At 40.1% G+C, this 21,747-nt stretch overlaps 1 protein-coding gene across 1 annotated transcript in view; it reads right to left on the bottom strand.

Annotated features, from left to right (window-relative positions):
• Positions 1 to 21,747, bottom strand: part of nrg3a (neuregulin 3a) — a 430,968-nt gene that overhangs the window by 14,585 nt on the left and 394,636 nt on the right. The window contains exons 6-7 of the mRNA XM_085183301.1: positions 17,326 to 17,452; positions 1,313 to 1,428 (exon numbers count right to left, since the gene is read on the bottom strand). Coding sequence (XP_085039427.1) covers positions 1,313 to 1,428; positions 17,326 to 17,452 — 243 coding nt within the window. The remainder of the gene's footprint in view (positions 1 to 1,312; positions 1,429 to 17,325; positions 17,453 to 21,747) is intronic.

The raw sequence follows: 21,747 nt of genomic DNA, 5'->3' as shown, positions 1-21,747 counted from the left end.
CCTCTAAAAATGGGCTTCTTGGCTTTAACAACTGGAAGCTTACAGTCAGACTTTTAATAGTGCTGGCAGAGTTTTCTATAAAGGCTTTTATGTGAGATAAATCCTGCAACACTGAATTAGTCTTGGGCTGTTTTTTTTCCTGGCTATTTTAGACTGCGGTGTCCCAGAACACTCTGGGATCCCGACAATAGCCTCTAACTCTCTCCCTGAGCTGATGAGGTTGCAAAAAACAAACCCCGATTGGTTGCTAATAAAATCATTTGTGGTGAGAGGAACCAAGTAATGTTTTTCTTCACGGAGAACAACCACATATAGAGAAAAAGGAGGGAGGAAAGTCTTGCAGGAGTTTAGCCAAAAGGTTAGATCGGTGGACTTTGTGGTTGGAAGGTTGTCTGATCCTATTTCTGGTTTGTCTGGGAAAATCTCATCTCAACTGCTGCTTGAATCCACTTGAAGAAAGGAGATTAACCCCCAGCTGCTCCTGGAGTTGCTTAGCAGTAACAGGTAGAAATCCATGTGTGCACTGACAGGCGGATGCCTTTAACTGAACTGCCAAAGTGAAGAGAAGGCCAAAAATAAAAGCGTTACACGTGACGTTTGACGATTTCCAACTGGGTCAGTGTTTAAAAGGGGTTGAGTTTAGATTTAATGATAAATTGAAAGTCTTTTTCACACACATGCCGACATGAAATCTGCTATTAAATCAGTGCTTCGTTTACCGAAATTCCCTTGAACTGTGAAATCAAAATACCGGCAAATGGTCTAATGTATAAACTCAATCTGCAGGAGCTCCCTGCAGAGTGCTGTGAATGTGTTTGCTCGTGTGTACTGTAACAGGAAAAAACTGCTTTGGCAAGGATTTGAATGTGAACTCTCAGAAGCAGACACTCCTGCGTGCGCGTTCGAGTGTATTCCTGCTGACGAACATGCCAAAAACCCAGGCAGCTCTGACACACGGCTGAACGCTGCGAGGAAACACCGACTGGGATGTACACGTCTGCGCCGGCTCGTGTTCTTCTGATTTTATCTCATCTCCTCTGTGTTCATGACTGTTATGGATATGCTTATTAATGTGTTTATAGCTATAATTATAATTACCATCATTCTTCTATAAATCAGCAATTAGCTTTGTCTGCACTGTAATGTGGATAATTCAATTTCTCTCTTCGCTGAGTCTCTGCTGATTACAGGAAAGGACACTGAAGTTGCCCGTTGTTGCTATATTCTGCATTATTACCGTTTCCTGCAGGGAACAGAGGGCGAGTACAACATAAAGCCTGGATGTCTCGGCATGTGCAATTAAATGTCATACCTGTGATGTTTTACTGTGCCTCTGGAGCTTCTGGGTGGCGTCGTCGTGATGCTGCAGTGGGAAAAGCTGGACTCGCAGACGTTTCCCTGGCGAGACTGGGATGGCCGTTTGCAGCACTGGAGACACAGAAGAGAAAAAGCAAAATAAATGTAATATATTAGGACGAATCCTTCACGTGCATTTTAACATATGATGTTAAAGTTTGCTCAGACTGAATCTGCTCCTTTCTAATCGTAATATATTTAGATTTTTTTAGACGAGGAGCGTCTTCTGCTTCGATCGTGAAGTCGTGAAAGAGATTCTCCCACCTTTCACAACACAGTTCTTTCCTGACTGAGGTGTGTTGTGCTGTGTGGAGAACAGAGGGAGGTTGCTGCTATCTTGATGAATTCAAGAGCACAAAGGCATCTGGTTGTGCCACAGCTCTTCAAGCAACAATGAACTGTGTCACAGATACCTCTGATTTCTGAATATTTTATGTTGCAACAAGGCAAAATTGCAAAATTGTGCTGCATTGTGATTGTATGCATAACTAAGATGATTCAGGGTCTCGGGGTTATCCTTTAGTTATGCTGCTGTGGACTCCTGCAGGATTTCATGTCATACACTGAGCACCTCTCCTCCCTCCCTACATGTTTATATACCGCTGCAGCCTGTGCAGGGATCACAGGAGATCGTAGTATTGTGAGGCTTTTAGTTCACATTATAAAAAGCTTGAATTGACTTTAAGTGAATATTATAGGTAAAAGGCAGAAATTCTAATAACTTTATTATTTATTTAATCACTAGTTTATCTTCTGCGCTGCAGAACACTGATGTAAACTTTGCAGTGTACGAGCAAAACAACTATCAAGCATCTTTAGGACAGCATTTATAACCTAGGTCAGCGGTCACCAACCCCCGGGCCTCGGACCAGTACCGGTCTGTGAGTCGTTTGGTACCGGGCCGCGAGAGTTGAGGCTCAGGCTTTTTATTGGTTTTCAGTGTTATTTTGTTATCGTTTTTATCGTTAACTCTGTTTTCCTGGGTCTTTTCACGTGTGTTATGAATAAATCTTCTTTTTTTCGGTACCGGTACTAGTTTTATTTTGTTGTATTTATCCGCGACACCTTAAAGGCCGGTCCGTGAAAATATTGTCAGGCATAAACCGGTCCGTGGCGCAAAAAAGGTTGGAGACCGCTGGGCTAGGTTACAATCACACTAGTTTAAAGAGTGGTCGAATACTGCGGCATGACCAAAATTATTGCTACCATGTGATCTCCCTGCTTTGGGAACCGCGATCAGTCTGAAACCACTTGTGTGTGTTCAAGCCAGCTGTGCTGTGTCAAGGCAGCAACAGAACGGCAATAAGATCGAGTGAGTCTACTATCAGTTCTTGATTGAAGTAGGTCAAGTTGTCACACACATGCAATCTTTTTGCAATAAGACAGTAAAATAACTGATAATCTGTTGTCATCTCCATCAGATCAGAGCGAAGCTTTCAGGAGCCACACATCAGGTATCAGCAGAGACTGAGTGTGTTGTCACAGTGTGGCCCAGATTTAAATGGGGTAAATTTACAAATTATAAATTGATAAGGAAATGCAGCTACGTCATTTTATTAATGACAAAGGCTCCAAAATTAGGGAACGAATAAATCACTGATGTTATAAGCATAAGCCAAGAAAGAATCGGTATGTAGTATGTTTATGATTCAGGAGTGTTAGAAATCTAAATTGTTATAAACTATTCCTCCATGTAAACCTGACATCTAGTTTTAGCAGCCAACATAATGTATGTGGAAGAACATAAGGCATTATTTACTGTAAGGGCCCGAGTTGTTGGTGTGTTGGTGCGGTTACTGTGCCACATGTATAAATGCATACATCGATGCATTTTGGAGCGATTTGGAGTCATGCACCAGCGCAGCATTTCTGCAGAAACGATATGCGCACAGTTGGTTGGCGATGGCGTTGGCGTTGGCTTTGGCGTTGGCGTTGGCTGTGGCTTTGGGGGGGGCAACCGTGGCTCAGGGGGTTGGGAAGCGTATCTGTAACCGGAAGGTTGCCGGTTCGATCCCCGGGCTCTCTGTCCTGGTCGTTGTGTCCTTGGGCAAGACACTTTACCCTACCGCCTACTGGTGATGGCCAGAGGGGCCGATGGCGCGATATGGCAGCCTCGCTTCTGTCAGTCTGCCCCAGGGCAGCTGTGGCTACAACTGTAGCTGCCTCCACCAGTGTGTGAATGCGAGAGTGAATGAATAGTGGCATTGTAAAGCGCTTTGGGTGCCTTGAAAAGTGTTATATAAATCCAATCCATTTGCAACTGATGGCGCAGCTCCTGCGATGGGCCGATGGACAGGAACAGCCAGATTCTTGGGCGAAAAGGTCAACCCAACCTCGACAGTCATTCACTGCCATTGAGAGTTAAAACTTGCAGTTTTACATCATGTAAAATGAAAGAAAGTTTCAGAGCTGAATCATTTTCATATGTTTGTTAACTCTCGAAAGTCCAAATTACTCCTAAAAGTCAGCTGCTGTTCTCAGAAAAGCTCCATCCTTGTACGGAGATTTACAAACGTGAGCTTAAAAAAAGAAGAAAAAGAAAAAATGTCGATGTCTGCAGGAAAAGAGAAAAAAATCTGTGGAATGTTTCCTTAGGATTCTGCTAAGAAACAAACAACATTGAACTAAACTGACAGCACAAAGCATTTTTACATCATTTCATATTAAAAATTGAAGTTAAGTGGCACAGCTGGTCAAATGCTGCCACTTGAATGGGGGATTTACTTCTGGCATGTTAAACCATTTGTACTATTGTGTTTGATTGAGAGTGTCTGAAGAAGAAAGTGTGAGGCTGGGAATACGGCACAATATTACGAACCCAGAAATTATGAGTTATTCAGATGCGATACACTAACACAGTCCCATAGCTGCAAACATGACAAATGTGTTATATAATGGTGCATATCGAGGGAAGTAATGGAAAAACAGGGATGTTGCTCCGTGTATGCACACTGCTGAGAAAAGACATGGATGGAAAAAAACAAGGAAATCATGGATCTGAGGTACAATATCCAACTCTTGGTCCTGGGGGAGCAGAGAGCATCCTAGCTGTCGTGAATGAGAGGTGGGGTGCACCCTGTACAGTTGGACTGTCCATCACAGGACTAATAGAGAGACAGCTGCACCTACGGCTAATTTAAAAACAACCAGACCAGATCTCGGGTCTGTGGGAGGAAACGCACACAGGGAGAAGATTCAAACTCGACAGTGACTCCAATGCAAAGAGGAGATTTGCACCGAAACCTTGATGACATGAGCCCACTGTGTTATCAAATTACGATATAGACAATTTGTTCCTGTATTAAGTGTAATTCAGACATTTGCAATTACAATAATTCATCTCTCATTAATAAGGTAATAAGCTGAACACCCAATCAGCTGCCCATCACCTTAGTACAGTGTTTACAGCACTAACAGGTGAGTGTGTACATTTTCCTTTGTGTTTTTCTTTGTGAGACAAAAGAAAATCCCTGGCTAGCTTTTAGTTCAGATTGTTACTCCAGGGCAAATTAATAAGCTTGTTGTTGGCATGCAATGAAATAAAATCCATACACTCAGAAATAAATGTACTCTAGGGTAAGCAACTCCTGGACAATGTAGTCAGTGTACTCAAGCTAAATGCAAAGAGGTGTTTTCAGTAACATAGAAGTACTTGGAGTTACTTTTCTCAGTAGGCAACATTACTGACCAGTGTGTCTGCATCGTTCTGTTCTGTCTGGTGTTGCACTGTTTGTTTGATTTTTTTGTAGTTTTTGCACATTTATGTAACCTTCTGTTGATGTTATATGTCATATGTAGCACCATCGTCTTAGAGCAGGGGTGTCGAACTCCAGGCCTCGAGGGCCGGTGTCCTGCAGGTTTTAGATCTCACCCTGGGCCAACACACCTGAATCAAGTGATCAGTTCATTACCAGGCCTCTGGAGAACTTCAAGACATGTTGAGGAGGTCATTTAGCCATTTAAATCAGCTGTGTTGGATCAAGGACACATCTAAAACCTGCAGCACACCGGCCCTCGAGGCCTGGAGTTCGACACCTGTGTCTTAGAGGAACGTTGTCTCACTTCACTGTGTACTGTACCACTGCATATGGTTGGAATGGCAATACAGCCACTTTACTTGACTTAACATTACTTTTTACAACATTAAGACTCAATGATTCCACGATTCATATAAATAATTACACTCATGGAGAGATGGACAGTGGGCAACACACTGCACAATATAAGATGCTGAAGACGTTTCACCTCTCATCCGAGGAGCTTCTTCAGTTCTAAGAGCATTTGGTGACAAAGGTCACTCTTTCGAGGATGCCAATGTTCTCATCGTGGACAGAGAAGACAGATGGTTTGAAAGGAGTGAAAGAAGCATCTATGTCCATTGTGAGCGACCATCTTTGAACAGAGGCGGTGGTTTACGACACCAACTCTCTGCCATCTATAATCCAGTTTTGAGATCCCTTCTCAGACGCCTTAACGCCCACTCACATCCTGGGCCATCTGACCTCAGGAAATCACATGATTGGGGGGGGGGGGGGGGGTGCTCACTGTGGCTCACACCTTGAGTCATGTGATTAGGTAGAGGATCAATACGGGGTCCCATGACCGTCTTGGGGGGACACTCCCATAGGGCTTAAAATCTGGGACTCTCCACCGATTGCTCTTAGAACTGAAGAAGCTTCTCAGATGAAACGTCTTCAGGAAACTTAAAGAAGTCCAGAAGCTTTTTTTCCAAGTAAGTAACTGCAAAGTAATGTTTAACCCTTTAAAACCGGTCGGAGCGGGCACGCTCTGTTTTGCGTAACTATTTTTAAATCCCGGTAGCTCTGCAACCACGTGAGCTAGCACAATAATTTTTTTGCATATGAAACCGGAGGAGTTGTACTTACATCTTATGCCATCAGCTTGTCCTCGGTCACAGTTTCCTTCCACATATAGCTTTGCAAAAACTGCATAAAAAGCGCTTGCAGGAACAAAAACATAATATTCCAGAAACACGCTTTGCCGATCCGATCAGCTGTTCGTAACACTTCCTACATTGGATAAGACGTCAGCGCGAACTATCGCATGTCCGCCATGACCTGCCCGAAACCGGAAGTGACGTTATTTTCGCAGAAATTTAGTTTTTTACCATCCGGGCCTCAATGAGCCTATACTGGTGTTTTTAAAAGTTATGTTTGACTTTATGACTTTCTGTGTGGTTTCTGGGATGCTTAGGCCTCATATTGCACTGCTGGAAATAGTTTATTTTGATACATATGCTGCTTTTTTGCAAATTTGCACTATAATATTTATTTTCGTTTTTCCTGCAGTGTATAAAAATTGGTGTATTTCAAAAATAAAACTATGAAGACACTCAAAATAAATTTCCTGTGGTGGGAAACTATTTTGTGCAACTTTTTTGTATTTACAGTTTTGAGGGATAAGCCTCTTAAATTTCTCTAACTAGAAATATATGTTAAAAAAACAAAAACGATTTTCAATTTTTTGTAGTTTATTGCACTTTTTTGCAATTTCTGTAATTACTATGCACTTAATGCAGACATATTATTAAAATCTAGGCTGTAATGGTTGTATTGATGTATAGCAACTTGAAATGCTCCCAAAAATGGCTCCACAGCATGTAAACATATAATATAAGCTCTAGCGGACTTGGTTCTATGGTAGGTCTTAAAGGGTTAATAAAGGTAATACAAAATTAACTTAAAATATAAATTTTCTCAGTAGCACTGAAGCAAAATTGTTTTTTTTAAAGTGCATTAATCTTCTAATGTAAAATGTTGTTTTTAAAAGTAATGTTAGCCATCACTGGTCTGCTCTTTGTGCTATTTTGTCATTTTTTTGTTGGCCTAGTGAAGAAGTCATCTTGGTGATATTTGACCAAATTTACCACGTCCTTCAGTTTGTCCACTATCCAACTCCAGCACATCTCTCAGTTTACTGCTTTCTTTCTTAGCTTTCTCATCCACATTGATCCCTTATCCCCTCTTTCTATCTTGCAGCCTTCATGGCAGGATGTCTAAATTAGCTCTATCACTGTACTATGTGGGTCTCAGGTTCTTTCTTTTAACTCTCCTTCTGCTCGTTCCACCTCTGGAGAGACAGATATGCAATAAAACAAAGCAGTTCTTTGATTCGACACTTCACAATGCGCTTGACAAAGCAAACTCAGTCAGCTACATGGCAGCTGCGAACTCCTGAAAAGAACACAGGACAGCACAAGAAAGTGTTTTGAGCTTTAAACTTTAAAAGGCTTAAAGATGCAAGACGACCGCTGATTTGATTTCTTATCTATAACACATACGTATCAGTGGTTTGGATCTATCTGGTGGTGACAGTTTTCTCTCCTCAGCATTATCTCGCCATCGTCTAGACAGTAACTTCCACACTTTTGTAACTTAAGTAAGCGAGACCTACTTTTGTGCGATTCTTTCCTCCAACTTACTTTTATGTCGTCTACAGTTTGATGTCTGAGTAACAAGACTGTCACAGACACAGTCCCTTTAGTGGATCCTCGCCAGGACACCAGTCTCGTTAGCATCACAGATGCTGCCATGGTGATGTGACCAAGCAGACAGTGGAAAACCTCATTTGTACCTCAAAAACAACGACACACTTTCTATAATTATAGAAGGCGCGTCATACTTTATATAGGCTACCGTCTGAACTGAAGTGGGCGCGTCAGATGATCAGAGTATGTTCAGTGAATATCATCAAAATGTATTTGCAAACAATTTAAACTTTTATCACTGAGCTACACTTATTACTAGGGATGGGTATTGATAAGATTTTCACGATTCCGATTCCATTTTCGATTCTGTTTAACGATTCGATTCTTTATCGATTCTCTTATCGATTCTTTTTAAAAAGTAGAACACTAAAGTCGATTAGCTTAGAACTTTGTTTTATATCTTCTCTTTGAACAAGATTTTTTCAAGAAATTTAGGAGTAACATGGCCTTACAAACCCAACAGTGAGATCTTAAGAGATCCACAGCCTACAGCTCTTCAATGGGGTGTCACAGGGTCCCCAGGAAAAAAATTGTAAATGTAAAATAATAAAATAAATATTCTTCTGTAGCAATAACAAAGTATAACATAAATTATTCTGTAGCAATTACACAAGAATATCCAGTAATGTCCCTGCCTACAATTAAACACATTCACTTACTGAAAATCATCTGCTGTGGCAAATGGGTGCAAACCTTTGACACAAACTGAGTCACTGCTCGGTGACATTCGTCTATCCTGGCCTGAAAGGAGACGCTACGGTAGACTGCAGCGAGAACTGCCAGCGAGCGCCAGCCAGACTCTGTCTCTCTCATCATGGTCACTGTAAGGTTCTTTTTGATTTGGAAAGAAAAGTAAGCGCAGACAGAGTCCTAGGGGGTGTCCAAAAAGTGATTTATTAAACACACACGTATTATACAGTGTGGGAAGCCGGTCTTCTCCTCTCTGTTCGCTACAACAAGCTTTATAGCCATTATGACGTCAGAACAACTCCTGGAAATCACCTTCTTCAGAACAACAACTCTTTCCCAGACTTAAAACCAGATGTTTCCCATCATCGGTGTTTGGGAACATAACAATTGTGTAAGACGAGTGTGCAGTTGTGTAAGATTGTAGGTCCAGGCTAATGAAAGTTCAGCGTCCTTATCTGACATGACCGGACCCACATCTATGCTGGTGCTATGAATGATAGAGTATTATATCTAGAATGTGTTTATTCTGCGTGCTCTGGCAGATTTACTAAATGATAAATGATACATGATAATATTGGTGATAACCTGATGATAAGTGATACAGACTAATGAAGTAATGATGAAATAATGACCGTGCATGTGAATAATAACATAGTGACAGTAAAATAACATTCCTTTACGTGACATCACCTAAATGCACAGTAATGGCAGGTTTTGTAATAAGGCAGATCGCGCTAACATAATATGCACTGTTGTTGATTATTTACCTGCCGCATTAACGGGAGAGGACGTGCAAACGTTACCGCTGCTGCTGGGTTGAGATTCACGAGTCCGGAATTAAAAACACGACATTCATTTAAGGTCATCGCGTGTTTTGTGAGCAAATGCTTTTGCATATTCGTAGTGTTTCCTCCCTTTAATGAAATATCTACTTTTCAAGTATTGCAAGTTGCCCTGTTGTCATCCGTTCTCGTAAAGTATAACCAAACTTTTGAGCGTTTGAGCCGCTTAGGCGCCGTGTTTCCTGCCAGGTAAATGACGCTCTGCAACATGGTGACGTCATTCGGGGCGACTGGAATCGATAAGGGAATTGTTTGCAAAAATGGTTCTCAACAAGAACCGGTTTTCGATACCCATCCCTACTTATTACCATGAAATAATACAGAAAATCAGAGCGCTCGCTTGATTCATGGCCTCTGTAAAAGGAGGATATTCCTTAGGGCATTGCTGCGTTAAGCTAGACAATATATATTGACCATATAGGCTCCTGATCACAGAACCCTGGTATCTGATGTTTCCAAAAGCTAAGAATGTCACAGAAAAATGGCTTCAAAATGGGACTTCACAAACCAGCGGGTAATATGTCCATCTTTTATATGCAGTGGCATGCTCCAGGGTTTGTCAAGCTTCATAAAATCATGTTTTGGCCTCTGCTACTTTGATTGGTTTGCTGTAAATCTTTAAACATTCTGCAACTGCGATAGTAAATCAAAGGACTTCCTCTGTGTTTTGCCCTCATGGAATGAAATAAAAAAAAGAAACAATTTCTATGAAACGATGAGTTAAATCCAAAGCGTCATGTAGCTGTATCACAGCGTACATCCGAGTCGCTAATTAATGCAGAAACTACCAGTGAGAAATTATTCTTCCAGTTAAATCAGGAAATCAGATCATTTAAGAGTCGGGAAAATCGCACCAGTGACCTGTTAATTAATTCAGTGGACTGTATCCACCTGTGCTAGTCGTAACTAAAGGAATGCCCAAGGTAAGTCACGGGAAATGCTTTACTTTTCCAGTAACACACAAAGTATTGCGTTAAATGAACCCGTTCGCTGCCTGGCAGCTCAAAGAGAGGAAAGTGCCTTCGATCTGTTAATGCCGACTCTGCGAGGTTCAGCAGCCACTTTTTTTTCAGTCTGAAAATAGATTTAAGCTTAAGAGAGCTCGCCCGAGGAAAAACTGGAAACTGTGTGCATGCGTCATCCAGCAATACTGACTGTTTATAGAGGTCATCAATATAAATGTGATATTTTCTTGCACAGCTGCAGGCAAAGAAACTCTTTAGCTCCACAAACGTGAGCAGATACAACCAGCAAAAGTAATCACGGCTTTGACAGTGACTCTGCGCCCAGTCTGGACGTTTGTGGTGCGTGGAGCGCATAAAACAGCTGCGTGTGTGCGTGAGCGAGCGCACATGTGCTTTAATAGATGTTTTAATCTCTAAGAAAGGGACTATATGCCTATTTTTCATTTTTTTAAACACTGACAAACTATGTGGACTGAACCAGAAATGGTTTTATGATTCGCGCAGCCATCATGGTGTCTCAGACTGCACTCTAGTCTCAGAAATACGCTTAGCATAGCGGGCTCAGTACAGCGCCGCTCATGATGAAGTCAGGGCAGTTTTAATTATGCGGAAATGGCAGACGGACTCTGTGGGACACCTCGAGAATTCATGATAGGGTGGTAAAACCTGATTGATAGAGAAAGACCGACTCGCTCGGAGCTGCTCTTTAGTTCACTGCTTAATCAAATACTTCCAACAAAGGGCCCTGCGGTGCTAATCAGAAGTGTTCATTTTCTATCGCCGGCCACTGCTGGAATGTTCATGTGGGTCACTTTGGCGTGACCCACATGATCACAGGGGTCTCGATCTACTTGAAGCTACTGCAAAACAAGATGAAAAGTACGAATCTAAATGAAAGTTGGGTATGATAATAAAACGAAAATGTGTCTGTGTAGTGAAAAAATGCCACAGAAATGAATGTGTGTGTGTGTAAGATGCTAATACACCATTGACCCCATGCTTGTTGCTCTCCTTTCAGAAATTTTAGTAATTGATTGCCTGCAGACAGAAATCAATGTGATTCTGGGTGCGTAGGCACAAAATAAACAAATGCTGCTCATTTGCATGCAAGTTCCCCGAAGACTGTTGTAGAATTTCAATAAATAAAAGAAGATTTCAAAGCAACATTTATGCACTAAAGATCCGCCTTGTTTTTCCACCACAAAACATTTTTTGGAGTCAGTAAACAATAATCAGTAATTCAAGAGCCGGTGCTAATAAAGCAGTTAGGAAAATAAAAGCCAAAGTGCTTATTTTAAATCATTTTCTGTACAAATTTATGCAATATATGCATGTGATATTCGATTATAGTCTACTTTTTTCAATTCTTTGCAGAAAAGATCATTAATTATTGCAAAATAACACAATAATAATTAAAGTGCAACATAAGTGGGAGGCAATAATGGTCATTTACACTTCAATCACTATTGAAGACACCTTTAAAGGCTCTGTCAACAACACATGTTTTAGTAAAAACAGCGTTGCTACTAATCTGGCGTCTCTCATCAATGAGACGAGCGAGTGTGGGCTCCTTAACTAGAACAAGAAAAAGCTTTTTTCTCAATACAAGATGATATTTCAAAACTAGATGTGAAGCAGAGTAGTTTAGACAAGCTTAATGCCTCGGTGACAATCAATGAGCAGCTGTGTTGTCGATAAACTCGGCTGTAGTCTAATCAGCTAAACCATTGGCTGATTAGACTCTTTGAGACTTTGGTTGTGAAATGCCAAATGCAACATATAAAAGTGAAAGTTTTACTTTGGTGTTTCAACCGTTGGTTTTAGCAAGTGTGGCTGAATATGTTAGGTGATGTGACATTTAATGTGATGTCCCTGCATGCGCTGGACCATTTATTTTATCATGTATCAGAGTGATGTTGGAAAAAATAGGTAAGTGAAAAAAGATAAAGCAAAGTGGAAATTGTGAGATAAAGAACAGTGACCCACTTAAAGTTTGAATGAAGCTTCTATAAACGAGAGGAAAAGGACAGAGTTGAAAAGGAATACAACATTCGTCCTGTTGACTTGCATAAAACAAAAGGAGATAAGAAAGTGAACAGATAACAAAAATGCCCTTAAATAGCTACACAGCTGAAAATCAGTTTCAAGTCATAAGTATGCAGACAAAATATTCAAGCTTCCCAGACTCGTTTCTGATCTATATAACTGATCTGTTTGCCTGTGCCTTCTCTCTCATCGGGTCGATAAACACAGAAATCTATTTGCATTTGTTTTCAGTAACTCTGACATTTAGGTTGAAGTGAAATGAAATGTGATGTATTTCTAATGGCTGCATAATTTCCAACAATACCTCAGTTATTTGTCTGAAAAATAAATGTTGCTCATTGAGATTAAAACAATATTGACTGTTTTTCGGGCATATTTTGTGCAATGCAGTTATGCTGGAGGCTGGACTATTCCTCTGATCATCACATTCGTTTGGGAAGCCAGCGTGTTTGTCCTCGACAGACCTCTTACCTTGAAGGTAATTTGAGGAGACGCACCTGACACACCATCTTTACAAACTCCAGATTTTTCAGATTGCTTTCAAACTCTGGTTAACTCTGTCTCCGAGCCATGTCTTACACTCCTGAATCGTCTGAACTGAAACTGAAGGTGGAGGCTTCGGGCAAGAGCGTCAATGTGTTGACATTTATTTGAGGCTGACATTAAAACTGAAACGAAACAATCAAAATGTGATTGATATGTAGACGTTCAGCTTTCAAAGTCTTTAAAAACATTCAGGAATGGTTGATACATTTCGGATTTACACACCTATTTTTTCATAAATTAGGAGATCAAAGGTCTGGAGTTGAAAGAAAGAAAATAGACAAAGGAAACCATGCAGTGGACAAATCCCCAAAACATCTGGGAGACCACGGAGAAGCCAAGCGGATGGTTTAGATTAGATTTGTTTGAGGAGGTAAGCATAACATAATTGCATTAATAATATAATTGCTCTACCTTATAATTTAAAGTACCTTGAGGACAGTTTTGTTGTGATTTGATGCTATAAAACTGATAAAACTGAATTAATTGGTTGTACAAGCCAAGGTTTTACCCTAACATGGTCCTTTATCCTTTACAACAGCGGCCCAAACCTTTTTTGCACCATGGACGGGTTTATTTTCACGGACCAACCTTTAAGGTGTTGCAGACAAATACCACAAAATAAAACCAGTACCGGTACCAAAAAAACAGAAGATTTAGCCATAACACACGGGAAAAGCATGGTGGCACGGTGGTTAGCACTGTTGCCGCACAGCAAGAAGGTCCTGAGTTCAATTCCACCATCAGTCTTTCTGTGTGGAGTTTGCATGTTCTCCCCGTGTTTGTGTGGGTTCCCTCCGGGTACTCCGGCTTCCTCCCACCGTCCAAAGACATGCAGCTTGTGGGGATAGGTTAATTGGATAATCCAAATTGCCATTAGGTGTGAATGTGCGAGTGAATGTGAGTGCGAATGGTTGTCTGTCCCTGTGTGTTGGCCCTGCGACAGACTGGCGACCTGTCCAGGGTGTACCCCGCCTCTCGCCCTATGACAGCTGGGATAGGCTCCAGCGCCCCCCGCGACCCTGAAAAGGAGAAGCGGAAGCGAATGGATGGATGGATGGATGGATGGATGGACACGGGAAAAGACCCAGGGAAACAATAAAACGATAAAAACCCTGAAAACCATACACTTCACACCCGAGCCTCAACTCTCGCGGGCCGGTACCAAAGTGGTCCGTGGCCCAGGGGTTGGGGATCAATCAGACAGATAAATCAAAATGAATTTGTGCTAGAATGACTGAAAGAAGTGTGTGTGTTGAACTATACTTTGAACATTATCCGAAGTACCAGTGACAATTTTGACAGCGACCTTTGACTAAAACGTCAGTTAGTTTTAGCCATAAATCGAGCATCTAAATTCTTTTAGTTTTAGTCAACAAAATATCAAAACTGATAAAGTTCATTAAATATAAATTGTAAAAGTGTGTCGTGTTTTTACTGGTGAAACTCGCTCCGCATGGTTTACAAAGCTTCTTATTTTCAAAGACATTAAGCATGAAATGTGTCCATGTGTCGACTCTTCTGTTCGTCCAACGCTGACATATTTCCTGAAAAACAGGGAGCTTCCCCTCCCCAACATTTGTCACTAGCAGATCGGTTTTTGCTGTAAAAGGAGAAAACTTCTGATTGGATCATCCCGCCTCTCTATACAGCTTCATTCTGATTGGATCTCGTGTCTCCGGGACATTTTCATCTCGTTTTTATTTTTCGATCAAAGTGTCGATACAAAAAAATCAGAATCTCAATTTCTGCATTTCAAATCAAGTATGAAACAAAACTGTACTCGTTTGTTTAACAGATTCATCTGAAATTTTAAATATGCCATAATAGACAAAGGACATTTTCTCTTGCTGACAATATTGAGACCATTCTGGTGACTGTATCAAATATAAGGTTGTAGTTACCATAGCTTACTTTTCCAAATCTAAGTATTACTTAAGGTCTCTTTTAACAGGTCAGATAAAATATGGACAACATTGCCTTTTTGGTGTCAGAAACTAGTGCAGTGCAACTTCTGGGGTCAAAACCAAAGATGTATTCAGACATAGTTGGTATGTTTGACATCTACCTTATTTTTTTGTCAACCCATTTTGCACAACTTCCTTCTTTGGCATTACAGGTGACGATATTATATTTCAAGCTTTTTAATGAAATAACAACCGCTGATGTATTTTTTTTTCAGAGGACAGTCTTTGCAATGATGACAAATCAGGATAAATCTGTCAGCTGTATCATGAACTGCCAGCATGAAATGTAATTATCTCCACAGCTTTTCCCACACAGTGATTTATTCATCTTCTGCATATTAATGCGCTCATGATGGAGCCCCTTGTGTATAGACCAACAGTGCATTTAAAAATGTTTCTAATACTTTACACCCTTGTGTATTAATTTCAGTGGAGTGGACAAAATATTTGGAACCATTTAAATATAATGCAGTCTGGTGGAGCGCTACCAGCAGCCATTATGACCTATGCAATAAAGATAAGAAAATCACAAGCTGGAAACAGAGTAATTCATGGTATAGATGTTGTACTGGGATATGTTTGATCTCATAGGTGTACCTATTGAAGTGCCTGTTTACATGATTAAACTGTAAAAAATGCTTAAGGTTAATTTATGCAGATTGGTGTACAAATACACACAAGGACAGTCTCCGAGGAGCAACATTCATGTTAAGGTAATTTTCATGTCCATGCCAGCTACGCCCGGACGCACAACTGGGAGCGCGATGACACAGAGCACTGAGGAGATGATGAATGACACTGGCAGCCAGCAGCATGCTCCCAAACCACCGAACGATTGCTCTCGAGAAGACCTGTAAGCCTCGTGCAAGTGGCCAGGTGGAGACAGCAATACATACTTATTGATATGCACAAACTGCAGGCAGCCATAAATCTAATGGTAATCCTCTGCGGTGTCGCGTGCGAGGTGTGCGTCTGCTCAGTGATAATAACTTTAGGGAGCAGACATCTCATTTTGAATATTTGTTGGTTTTCAGATTAAGATTTATGTTTTAATGTTTGTTGACTCCTGCTAATGCCAACTAATTTACTGAAAAATAATAACCAACCCCTGAAGCCCAAGGCGATATTTTAAAATTCCTACCTAAAAAAAACAACAACATCCAGGGACGGCTTTATAACTGTTACAAAAAACTCTGGCCTCTGTGGGTGAGATTAAAAAACAGCTACCACAACAATGATTATCGAATGATTTATATTAAAACACGAGCCTGCATTTGAATTTCCAGCTTTAACTAATTTTTTTTGGAAGAGAGCTGGATGTTGCTACATTCATTGTAGGAAGTAATCTCTCACAAGCACAGCCTCATCCATAGGCTTCCATAAATCCATAACTAAAAGTAAGGAGGTAAGTAAATAAGAGAATGTGTTGCTTTAAATGATGATCAGTTTTTAGATTTGCTGATGCTCAACTGGCCAATGCCATCTGCATTATCCTGTCTAGTAAACCTATATTGCTGCTATAGAAAAATTCCAGGTTGCAGTGCACATGTGAAAACGAGCCAACAGTCTTCACAAAACAGGAGAAACCGGGAGTTCCGCACAGTGTTGCCAACTCCTCAGTGAGGAAAATCGCTATTGGCTGTCCTAAAGGTCGCTAGAAGTCGCTAAATGACGTCATCGCCTAATTTGCATAATTGGTCATGCTAATGTTATTGTAACCTACATTGTTGGAGAGAGAAATAACATCATGGAAGAGACATAAAGTGAGTAAAAAACGTCTTAAATGCATTTAGAGTTTATTTAGAACTACGAATTAAATTTATTTTAGCAATTATTGTTTTTTGTAATGTCACAATTCCAACCCTGCTCCTTTATCCGGGCTTGGACCGGCAAAAGTGACCCGAAATAGGCACTCTGGTGGAGTTACTTTGTGTGTTTATAAGTAGTTTTAAACCTGGTCCACAAAACAGCATAACAGTAAAAGAAGAACTGACTGCGTTACAGTCAGTGCGGGAGCAGCGGCTTCGCTCATGCGCGATTCATTTGCAGTTTGGACGCACAGGTGTGAACATCTTCTGCCCTGATAGCAGCGGGGGAGGACTATCCTCCGCCCGTGAGCGCTTTGGCACGGGCGAGGTGCCCACGGCAACACCGCTGCTTGTTGAGAGTAAGAGCGATACCTGCTTTCACGTCAAAAAGACGTCATAAATAAGTCTCCAACACCAGAAAAAGTCGCCAGATTTGTCGCTTTTTAGAAAAAAAGTCGCTAAGGGGGTCTGAAAACTCGCTAAATATAGCGATAAAGTCGCTAAGTTGGCAACACTGGTTCCGCATGAGGTCAGTTTTCCATGTGTTTACATGTATAAGCACCAAAAAAAAGGAAGAGAAAAAACATCTCATGTACTCACCTCATGAATTTGCAGGTTGGTGTTAGAGGCCCTCATTTTGGCTTCTAGGGCATTATGGGAACTAGTAGTGTAGTTTTTCAAACTGCGACTCTCCTTCAGGTGGGCCTGGAGTTTTTCTCTGCGCCTCCTAAACATAAAGGAAAAAAATATACAACTGAGATAAAAAGTTATTGGATCCAGTTGAGTGCTTTAAGAAGTAGCGTTTATTGGCTGAGTTTCAGCTGTGTTGTATCTGGATGTAACAGTGATGCAATAAATTCATCTTTAAGACAGGAAGATTAACGCGAGACTGAACAAGCGAACCTGCTGATTGCGTCTCATATCATCCAGACTACTTCTGCACTTACAGTCAGATTTAAATGCAGACGTGTGTTCTGCATTATGATATAGACTTTTGAAAACTCAAAACCAAGTGCTTAAGTACAGGCTGTTAGCACATAGAGTGATGCTAATGCTAGCAAGCTAGTCAAAAGCTGCTGATTTTTACATCGTCTTACTGCTTTTACTGAAGTTGAATTTATAATGCTAATGTATGTTTAATGTTTAACACTTTAAGACCTACCATAGAACCAAGTCCGCCAGAGCTTATATTATATTTTTACATGCTGTGGAGCCATTTTTGGGAGCATTTCAAGTTGATATACATCAATACAACCATTATAGCCCAATTTTAATAATTTGTATGCATTAAGTGCATAGTAATTACATAAATTGCAAAAAAGTGCAATAAACTACAAAAAAAATTCATTTTTTGTAGTTTAGCAGAAATGAAAACAAAATTGTTTTTGTTTTTTTAACATATATTTCTAGTTAGAGAAATTTAAGAGGCTTATCCCTCAAAACTGTAAATACAAAAAAGTTGCACAAAATAGTTTCCCACCACAGGAAATTTATTTTGAGTGTCTTCATAGTTTTATTTTTGAAATACACCAATTTTTATATACTGCAGGAAAAACGAAAATAAATATTATAATGCAAATTTGCAAAAAACCCCAGCATATGCATCAAAATAAACTATTTCCAGCAGTGCAATATGAGTCCTAAGCATCCCAGAAACGACACAGAAAGTCATAAAGTCAAAGATAACTTTTAAAAACACCAGTATAGGCTCATGAGGCCCTGATGGTAAAAAACTACATTTCCGCAAAATAACGCCACTTCCGGTTTCGGGCAGGACATCGCAGGACATGCGATAGTTTGTGCTGATGGACGTAGGAAGTGTTACAAACAGCTGATCGGATCAGCAAAGCGTGTTTCTGGAATATTATGTTTTTGTTGCTGCAAGTGCTTTTTATGCAGTTTTTGCAAAGCTATATGTGGAAGGAAACTGTGACCGAGGACAAGCTGATGGCATAAGATGTAAGTACAACTCCTCCGGTTTCATATGCAAAAAAAATTATTGCACTAGCTTACGTGGTTGCAGTGCTACCGGGATTTTAAAAAAGTTACGCAAAACGGAGCGTGCCCGCTCTGACCGGCTTTAAAGGGTTAATTGTTTTTATGTATGTTTAAAGACTCAGTGAGATGCAAATATTTTAAATTTGGGTGGCCTAATGGTTTCAAAAACGTTTGATTTCTAGAGAGTAAGTGCTGCTATTAGCTAAATGAATGCGGATCATGTTTAGGCTTCCAGATTTTTATCCCACTGAATCAGCATCTAATGTTAGTGAATACTCGTATGTGTTTATACGGCTATAAATACATAATAATAGGAGACACTGACATTTCAGGCTGGCTCCAATCCATCCAAGTGATGTTCACTTTAAATTTAGCTTCTGTATGACAACCTAATAACGTTTACACGTTGACAGAAACTGTTAACAGGTTTTATTCCTAGCAGCGATATTAAAATGCCCAACAATATGCCTCTCATAAACACTAGCACACGTGGTATATTCATGCACAGTGTAACCTTTGTCAGTCTCCAGAGTAAATCATATACACCATCATAAGTTCTATACAGCACTGAATACATATATTCACTGCTGGCATTTCCTTATTAAAGGTCAGGCAAACAAAAGTGAAGGCTAACTGACAGTTTTCAGGTCATTTTTGTTATAGCTTTTGATTTGAATCGGTGGTTCCAAACAGATTCAGCTCCATCTCTCACTCTGGTATTGATTTTTCGAAATGTATCGATTAATTCTTACATCACTTGAGATTAGTGGATCCTGAAAGGGTTTTCTGTTAACACTGCTTTGGAGTTGTTTGACTGTAAAGAAATAAGAGACATACCTGCTGGCTAAGAAGGCCTTTAACCTCCCATAGCTGCTTCCACTCAAAAATCCATACCAGTTCCTTTAGCGTGATATTAGGCTGTGAGGTTTTCTTCCAGTACAACCTGTATCGAGTTCCTCAGTGTCATAATTATGTTTTGCAGTCATTATCTTGAGATTAGCAAGTCTCACTTGCAACCAGTCTATAATTTTGCTCTAATTAATTCAAAACTGGAGCTTTGGCACAAACAGCTAATTATAACAAGTTTGAAAAATGATGTCTGCTCCCTTGCCTTTGTTTCAGAAATGCAGATCTCACCGAGTACTGTTCTACAGGTCTCCTCTCGGACAACAAACTAAACATATGTAGCTGCTAATTGCAGCCAGAGATGTGAGAATTTTTAGGTCTCTTTTCCCCAGCCAGTCGAATCCAACAGTGATCTCAAGAGTTCTCAGAAACATTATGTGCAGCAGCATTTTCAATATTGTATTTAGGACGGAACAAAGGAGGGACAGATTTAAGTCCAAGTTTATACAGAAGAAACTCCACCAACTGAATTTAGGAGCCTGGCTTACTTTTTAAAGTATCCCTACCATCCTTTGCGATTCCTAAAATAATCTATTTTCTTCCCTCCCCAACCAAGACACTGGCTCCCTGGTGAAGGACAGTTGGTTTCTAAGATTTCCCTGGAGAAGGATGAGTGGAAGAAACTGAGCTTCCTGTGAAGCTCTCTACCAGTAATATAATTTTATCTGATTTCTCTGTGATTAAAACAAACTAATAGACGTTTATATAATGACACTTGACATGAAGCTTGGATTTGTTATTAATCTCTGTCTCTCTTCCACAGCATGTCTTTGTCCTGTCTTTCTTCTCTCTCCCCAACTGGTCATAGCAGATGACCGATGAGCCTGGTTCTCCTTGAGGGTTTCTTCCTGTTAAAAGGGAGTTTTTCCTTCCCACTGTTGCCAAAGTGTTTGCTCACAAGAGGTGGAAATCACCATACATCCCACGATACGATATTATCACAATACTTAACGCACGATACGATATTATTGCAATTTTTAAAAATATTTTGCGATATTCAGATTCTGTACATAAAGGTAAACTTTATCAATATTCATTTTTTCTAATATCAAAGTCTCACACTCAGTCTTTCTCTCATTTCAGTTTGATTGTTGACAAACTGAACGGTTTGTATTACAGTCTAGTCCAACTTAACTGAATCAACCATCTGGTACAATTATAGCTATTCTGAACTATGCAATTTATGAAAACTATGCAGCCCCTTCAGCAACTGAAGAATTTGAAAGTAAATTAAAACAAAATATAATTTTACATTAAATAAAAAAGTTTTAAACTTAATTAAAATAAAACATGTCTTAAATTAAAATAAGTAAACTGTCATGTTTATTGCTGCTAAAAACAAGTGAAACACATTTGGACAGTGAAGGAATGTCAGGATTCTTGCTCAGAAAAAGGATCAACATGCTCTGAAGTCAGAGCACAAAAACCTTTTTTGTAACAAAGTATCGATTTCTGCTGTCCCTGTATCCATACATTATTAGCAAACAAAATATCACCATGCTACACAGTATCCATTTTTTTCCCTCACCCCTATTGCTCACAGGGGCTCATATGATTGTTGGGTTTTTCTCTGTATGTATTATTGCAGGGTCTACCTTACAATATAAATGTCTTGATGCATTCTCAATCATCCAGGTAAGCAAATCTCCAAAAGTTGATTCTGTTCATCTGGACGAAGCGTTTTGTGGGAGAAACGCTTCGTCACTCATCCAGGTGACTTCTTCAGTCTCAGCTGACTGCAGGTTTCCCCAATCTTAGAAACAGTACATTTGCATAATGACTGAAGGAACAACGGGCTGGGAAAACGCTACGTCCAGATGAACAGAATCAACTTTTGGAGACGCCTTGAGGCGAATGTTGCTCTATAAATAAAATTGAATTGACTCCATTTAATAGTTTCTGCATAGATATGTAGAACTGTGACAATTCATTTGAGATGTGTTCTCCTTACATTAGTAAAAAAATTGAATATTACAAAGAATATCTTTGCAAATACACTGAAGGACTTGTCACTGACAGCCACATTAATTAGTTTGACCCTAATCTTGCAGCTGACTACATGACAAAAGGTTTAGAGGTAATCAAGTTAGAGAAAGCGGAATAATTACAGCTGGAGTA

The sequence above is a fragment of the Neolamprologus multifasciatus genome, chromosome 13 (assembly GCF_963576455.1).
Source record: "Neolamprologus multifasciatus chromosome 13, fNeoMul1.2, whole genome shotgun sequence".
NCBI classification, from domain to species: Eukaryota; Metazoa; Chordata; class Actinopteri; order Cichliformes; family Cichlidae; genus Neolamprologus; species Neolamprologus multifasciatus.
The sequence above is the reverse complement of the archived record's forward strand: the minus strand, read 5'-3'. Positions and strand labels throughout refer to the sequence as shown.